The following is a 7,624-nucleotide window of genomic DNA, read 5'->3' as shown; positions in this document are numbered from 1 at the left end:
AGGAACACCACTGTTTTATAGAATAAGTGCCGCCCCAGGGTGAGGAGGTGGCGTAGCTATGCTGCGACGTCCTGGCGCAGCAGTAATTTAGCAAAGATGGAGTCTGGGACGTACATCCCGGTGCAAAGGAATTTAGATTCACAGGAAGCCAAACATTACCTGCCTGTACGAAGAAACAGTCACAACATTACAGTTCAATACAAATATCAGCACAACATAATATACACAGACTGGACTAGCCACTCCTTCTCTGGAACAAAAAAAAGCAAAAATAGAACATGCCTAAAGGAATAGGGCATAAATAAATAGATTATATTATGGCTGCCGATCCGCCGATTCCCAGTCTACCCTCTTCTGTCATCCAAGATGACCGAATCGCTTCTCAGATTACCCAATGCACACTGTGCTTCGGTAGTCCAAGACACTCTTCCCTGCTATCCAATAGGCTAGCGCTGCTCAGCACTAGCTACCACATGAGCAGCACTAGCTATTTGGATAGCAGGAAACAGTGTCTCAGTTTACCTAAGTACTGTATGCATCATGTAATCCAAGAAGCTCTGCGGCCATCTTAGATGACAGAAAAGGGGGTCCCGGCAATCGGCAATTTGGCGGCACACAAACTAAATCGAGTGTGCCATGTACGTAAACTCTACATTCCCCAGCAAACGTTAAATATTTGGAAAAATATGGAGGGTGACTTTAATGCAAAGTCCCCTTTAAGGGTTGGGAATTCTCTCCAACATCCTTACACTATTAAACAAAAAATGCACTGCTGGGCTTTCTTCACTGTGGCAGATATTTTTGCAGATCATGTCAGATAATATGAGATAGCAATGGGCGTTTATAAGGAATTAAGCCCCCTTTTGTGGCTATAACAGCCTTCACTCTTTTGGGAAGGCTTTTCACAAGATTTTGGGGTGTGTCTGTGGAAATTTGGGCCCATTCATCCAAAAGACTATTTGTAAGGTCAGGCGCTGATGTTGAATAAAAAGTCTGGCTCACAGTTGGCATCCCAATTCTTCCCAAAGCTGTTCTATGGGCTTGAGGTTAGGGCTGTATGCAGTCACTCGAGTTCCTCCACACCAAACTTGTCAAGCCATGTCTTTATGGATCTTGCTTTGTGCACAGGGGCACAGTCATGCTGGAACAGGAAAGGTTCTTCCCCAAACTGTTCCCACAAAGTTGGAAGCATACAATTGTTCAAAATGTTCTTGTATGCTGTAGCTTTATGAGATTATTTTTTTTTATTTTTTTTAAACTGTCACTTTATTATTGCAATCTAGTTTATTAATAATTGTCAGAATGTAATTTGCAATTTTAAGTGTAACTTTTTATATAACTAAAAAAGAAATACAAAATATGCAGCATTCTGGGGAAAAAAAGCTTGCAGAATTACTGAGGATGTAAAGGGTTAAACTGCTGTTGTGTCAGCAAAAAGTGAGACGTCAGCTGATGGGGTGTGAATCTATCCACAGTGTAATCTACATATGCGGAAGCATTTCAACCACATTGCACAAACTCCTGCGTCTCGCATTGCTAGCAATTACTTTTCATTCTTTTTGTAGAAGCTGAGAGTGTAAAACAATCAATATGGTGAAAGGAAAAATTACTGAACTTTCAGTTAAAGATGTCCGCTTCCCAACCTCACTGGGTCAGCACGGCTCTGATGCCATGGTAAGGTTAACAATCTGTACTTTATACATAGCAAATGCCAACCCTGTCTCAGCTTCATGAAAGCAGAACTAAACCTAAAGTCTGCAGCTTATAAAATAGCAGTTTGGTTTTTATTTCTTAGTCTACAAACATATATTTTACTCTTATTTTTTTGCTGAAGTTGATATCTTTTTATTTTGTAGATCTTACATAGGGGAAAAATGGTCAGAAACAGGAAAAAAATAAACTTTTTCTAATTATTTTTATATTCTGTACTAAGGTAGTACCCCAAAAATGTATCCTAATTCTCCTATAAAGATGATACTAAATATATGTCCATTGTCTAATGTATGCCGCCGCTATAGCGCTATATGAGGAAAGAACCATTTTAGTATTAGATGACCACACTCTCCAGGAGCTTTAGACAAGGGATTATATTTCAGTTTGCTGTCACAGTACATGGTTGGGCTGTGACAGCTCAAAATATTTGATGCCACTGTGCGCTGATTGGTTGTCATGGTGACCACTCCGGTCACCATGATGTCACCAGGACCAGAGGCTGTTAGTAACCTCCCGATCCAGGGCTGCTGTGGGGGACACAATCTCCAGCAGAAGAATGGGCGTAAATATATGTTGGTTCTGCACAAAATCCAGCAAATGTGGACATATTTTTCCAACGCGTGGTCCTGTAAATATAATGGGGGGAATTTATTAACCGGTTCAGGACCAGGCTTTTTTGATCTTACAGGACCAGACGCCGTTTAGCCATTTTTAGCATGCGTTAGTTAAACGCCTATAACTTTTTTATTTGTTGGGCTAGTGACGTGATATTTGCGATATTTTTCCGTAGACAATGCAGGTTTCTTTTTTTTTATCATTTTTATACACATCCTTTTTGCTATTTTAGAATTTTTAGGCTTAAAGTCTGAAAATAATAGTAAAAAAAAAAATAAGCTTTTTTACTTTTTAGCTATTTTTTTCTGGTAATAACATAGTTTTACCCTAAAATAGACCTTTTATTTGTGATAGTCATTGTCTACCATAAATTTTAATATATTACATGTCTATTTTAGGGTAATTGGCTCAGGGCTAGTGTTACGACAATGATTGGCGGGGGGATATTTTATGTGTATATTATTATTAATTTTTTTTGCACTTTATTTTACTTTTATTTTTTTATATTATTATGGTCTGTCCCTCAAAGGTCAGAAAAGTCCTTTGGGGGACTTTATTTATTTTTTTACTTCTTTTACACCATGTCTTTCTACTGTAACTGGGGCTTTCTATGCCAGTTTTCTTGCATACAAAAGTTATAAATGACGCAATTGATGAGGTTAATTGTGATGTATGGGCATTGATTTTCCATGAAAGACAATGCTGAAATTATGGTGCTCCCTGGCATCCACTAGACTTTCATATTTCTGTGGAAGTAAATAGTGGCGTATGCTGCACTATGCACCTCTGGGTACTTCACGACTATAAAATTGATGGCCTATCCATAGGATAGGCTATCAGTTTTTTTTATCGGGGAGGTTCTTACAATAGCAGATCCACCTTTCTGCATCTGCTGACACTTTTACTACTACTAAAATACAAACAGAAAGTGGAGGACTGAGAGTGCTCAGTGCCACCAGACATTAAAAGTCACCAGCCCCTTACCAACCACTAGAACAATTGTACACTTTGGTTGGGTAAATATATTGCATTTGCGGAGTACTAAGCAGGGTTCCGTCAGACCTTTCCGTGAGGGGAACCCATAGCTTTCAGTTTACATTACCATTGATTTAAATGGTAATGGTTTCCGTTTGTCTCCGTTCCGTAAGGTTTCTGTGTTTTTGGCGGAATCAATAGCATAGTCGACTACGCTATTGATTCCGCAAAAAAAAAGGAAACCTTACGGAATGAAGACAAACGGAAATCATTAGCAATGGATGCATTACCTTTGAAATCAATGGTAATGCAATCGTAAAGCTATTCTTTCCCCTGACGGAAAGGTCTGACGGAACCCATAAACGGAATCCTGATGCAGATGTGAGCGAAGCCTTATTGACATCCGAATAATAGTATAAAAAATTAAAACAAAATAACACATTATACATTTCTACACTCCTCAATATTGAAATTGCAGCACCAAGAAGGGCTAACCGTAATGTTATGCAAATAGAGGAAGTAGCAGGTGTCGCTAAGATCTGCAAATGATCACATTTTCAAGCACCTAGCTCCAATCCGTGGCATATGAGAGGGGCGTAAAAGCCAGACTGAAAGCAAAGTTTTTTAGCCACATGAAACCTCAAAAATCTGATCAAGTGGTGTGGGATGATTGGGCAATGTTTCCTGTTCGTCGACGTGCCGCTTATCGCCACTTGTCGCAAACTGAGAGTACAGAATACTTGAACTGAGAGACCTTGGTTTATCACTCCGACAAATTGCGATGTGCCAAGGCTCAAATGTCAGCACTGTTCAACGTTCCGTGTCCCGGAGTTTGGGAGAACAACAACGAACGGGAATGACAGCAAGAGGTGCGTGGAGGCGAACCGCTGCATAGACGGAACGTCTGATTGGAAGAATGACGCATAGTGATCCATTCTGTACTGCAAATGAAATTGGATGTCACATCCCAAGCCTAGGGCGACAACCAGTGTAGACACAAACCATCAGAAGGCGTTTTCACGACATTGGCTACAAGTCAGATGTCCAGGTACAGGTGTTCTATTGACCACATGCCACCGCTCTCAAAGGCGGTCATGGTGAGCAGCAAGTCGGGAATGGAGGCTGGAATGGAGGTCTATCCTCTTCAGCGATGAGTCCCGCTTTTGTCTCGGATGCAATGATAGAGATTGGTTGGAGACCACGTGGGCAATGCCATGAAGAGGCCTTCACAAGGGAACGTCACACCGGTCGTACTCCCAGAATTATGGTGTGGGGTGGCATAATGTACGTTAGTCAGACCCCTTTAGTCTTCATTTTAGGTACACGAACAGCTCGGCATTACATTGATTTGGTCATGGAACCAGTGGTATGGCCATTTCCCCAAAGTGTCTCAGAAGCTGTTTTTCAACAGGACAACGCTGGACCGCATGTTGCTCGTGCTATTGTGAGCAGCCAGTGTGGCCTAAACGTACTACCATGGCCTGCAGCTTCTCCGGACTTGTCTCCTATCGAGCACATCTGGGACGTCATTGGTCGGCAATTGCAAAGGGAGCTGCCAGCAGCCAATCTTGATGATTTGTGTGCCCAAGTGCATTCAGCATGGCATAACATTCCTCAGACAACCATTAATAACCTCATTGATAGCATGAAAAGGCGTGTAAGTGCGTGTATTTCTGAGCGTGGCGCTCATACTCTAAACTGAATAAATCAAGATGTTTGGAATATCTTGTTTCCATTTTTTTTTATCATTTGCATATTATTAACATGTCTATCGATCCTGTGATTTCCACAATTCCAAAACTTTTCCTTCTTGGTGTTGCAATTTCAATGTTGAGGAATGTATATTTTTATTTCATCAGTCATTTTTTACTGTTTCCCTAGCCGTGAATCTAAATACACAGGATAAGGTAGGGTGGCTTGTTCGTGCCCCTCTTCCCTGGCACCCATCTCATCTTGCTGCCTGGTACTGCACATGAGTTTTTATAGGCTATGCCAACTGGATGTCTCTGGCTTCCGTAGAGGGTCGGACTGGCCCAACAGAGTACCGGAGGATCCTCCGGTAGGCCCAGACTCTGACCTAATAATGAGTCTTAAAAAGTCTAGCAGAAGACAACCCCATTTGGAGATTACTTGTGAGCCAAGCACTTGCCACTAGGGTCTATTTCTTCTGGGTGATTCACAAATAACCTATTAGACCTTATTGTTGATATGTCCTACGTGTACAAAAATAACAACAAGTGGATGTGCACATATTCTGTAGAGATGGTGGGTGGGCCCTCAGAATCATTGCTTCTGGTGGGCCCAAGGGACCCCAGTCCAACGCTGCTTCCACATGTATATTTCTTAGAATATGTAACATATCTTCTTTAGTTTGGTATAAAGACTGCTGACAAAGTGACATTGGCTTCTGAACCATGCTGTTAAAATGTGACTTATGAAGCAATGATTCAATATATGACAATGCGGGGGCTTCTAGGAGCACCATGATTGTTTTTGTTTGACATATGTCTTTTAATTTGTTATTTGTTTAAATTGATTAAACATAATTGATGAAACTGTAAAAAAAAAAATGTAGACATCACAATATCATTAACCTTCTAATTATTGCCAAAATAAGATTCCAAATCTAAGACTCTGCACCTTCCCCTGTTTCACTGTAATGCAGCACACAGACCCTGATTACTCCGCAGCGTATGTTGTCATAGAAACTGATGCAGAAGATGCTTTAAAAGGCTACGGTTTAACATTTACTTTAGGAAAAGGCACAGAGATTGGTAAGTTGATATTTACATCTTTTGTTTTCTATTTCCTAGTTTTACCGTAAAGTAAAACACAATGAGGTGCATTTAGAAAATCGTTTTTAATAGATCTGGAGTTCACAATGGAGCATGCAGATGTGCATAAAGTACCTGGCTGACATTTTTTACATGTATTCCTTGTGGCCATCCGTTGTCAGTTTGGGGGTGTGGTCTAATTATTTGCAAATTTACATCAAATATATTAACCGGTGCTACATTCCCTATGCCATAAAACTGTCAGTCAGACTACATCAGGTCAGACCATTTGAACATTGTAGAAAGATTTTGGAAATGGCAGTACTTTTGGAACATTGGAATTTAGCAAATTGAGTTAGGCTCTGTTTTAGGGATCACATAGTGCAACCAAAAACGTCACCAACAGGTCACTTCTCCCAAATTTCCTGGACCCAGGAAAGACCCACAATGCAGTTTAAGAAGTTGTCCTAAAGAAACCAGAGTTGTCTCCATGCAGTACGTAGTCGTGATGAGTCTCCAAGAACAATAGATGATCTTTCCAGTGGCTTTCCAGTGGGTAATAGAAAGCTCCTGACTCCTTAGCTGAAGATCTCCCTCTATGATTTCCATATGCCTTAGAGGGCATATGGACAAAAGTTGTCTAGGTGAAAGTTTGTCCAGGTGAGGCAACCATGTTAGGTAAGTTGTATACTGCATGTGTTTCTATTGCTTATCTAAAATCAATTTTTTTTGTGGGGGGGGGGTGGTCCTTTGATTATCACATGCAGATATTGTTGTGAAAAATGTCTGTGGAAAATGTCTATTACCCTCATAGATTGGCCAGGGCCCTCTATTATTCTGTGCCAGTCTGCTACTCTGTAAGCTTATGTATATTCATTTTATCATGTGTTCATGTTATGTATTTGAATCCATCTTTATTTCACATGTACAGCACTCTGGAATTAATGGCACTACAAAATAATTAATAACAGTAATTCAGAAAGTGCCTTTTTCTGTGGGAGTGGGAAGACTTTATAGTGAAACTTCAGCCATAAAATGAATTTATTGTAAAATGGATCCCTCTACATACCTTTGGCCTCCTTTTTCACTCCCAAATGCTTGTTTTCCATATTGTTCGATTATGACAGCACGACTGGAGGATGCCCCTTGACTTCTGTAGGGACTGGAACACAGAGAGTTTAAAAGACCCCTTCCCACAGTTACCCTCCAGTGTTTTCCTGTCCCTACAGAGGACAGGTCCAGGGTGTCGCTAGTCATCCTCCTGATTAGAAGGAAAGCTACTATGTATGTGGATTCTGTTTAATCTTACCAAACAGAGTTTGATCTGGGTTCTGCTTCCTATCTGCTCCTAATGGCTAGACTAGCACCTCCTTTCTGGGGGTTCACTGGTGTCTCTCTGCCATGCAGTTGAGCAGCCGCTCCTCATAGTGAGGCACTCGGCTTTCCTTGAACCCTGTCAGCGCTCCATCATACCCCTCTGGTGGATTCGGGTGTTGTAGCATTCTGGCGGTCTACAGTTCCCATGGGGACGCAGACGCATCGTGACG

The 7,624-nt window shown here is 41.1% G+C and overlaps 1 protein-coding gene across 1 annotated transcript in view; it reads left to right on the top strand.

Moving 5' to 3' along the window:
* The first annotated feature begins 1,481 nt into the window (after positions 1 to 1,481).
* The window catches only part of ENOSF1 (enolase superfamily member 1), a 64,284-nt gene continuing 58,141 nt past the window's right edge, over positions 1,482 to 7,624 (top strand). The window contains exons 1-2 of the mRNA XM_075826370.1: positions 1,482 to 1,674; positions 5,969 to 6,077. Of these exons, the coding sequence (XP_075682485.1) occupies positions 1,591 to 1,674; positions 5,969 to 6,077 (193 nt within the window). The 5' untranslated portion in view covers positions 1,482 to 1,590. The remainder of the gene's footprint in view (positions 1,675 to 5,968; positions 6,078 to 7,624) is intronic.

This window comes from Rhinoderma darwinii, chromosome 5, assembly GCF_050947455.1.
Source record: "Rhinoderma darwinii isolate aRhiDar2 chromosome 5, aRhiDar2.hap1, whole genome shotgun sequence".
NCBI lineage: Eukaryota > Metazoa > Chordata > Amphibia > Anura > Rhinodermatidae > Rhinoderma > Rhinoderma darwinii.
This window is presented reverse-complemented; position numbering and strand designations above follow the sequence as displayed.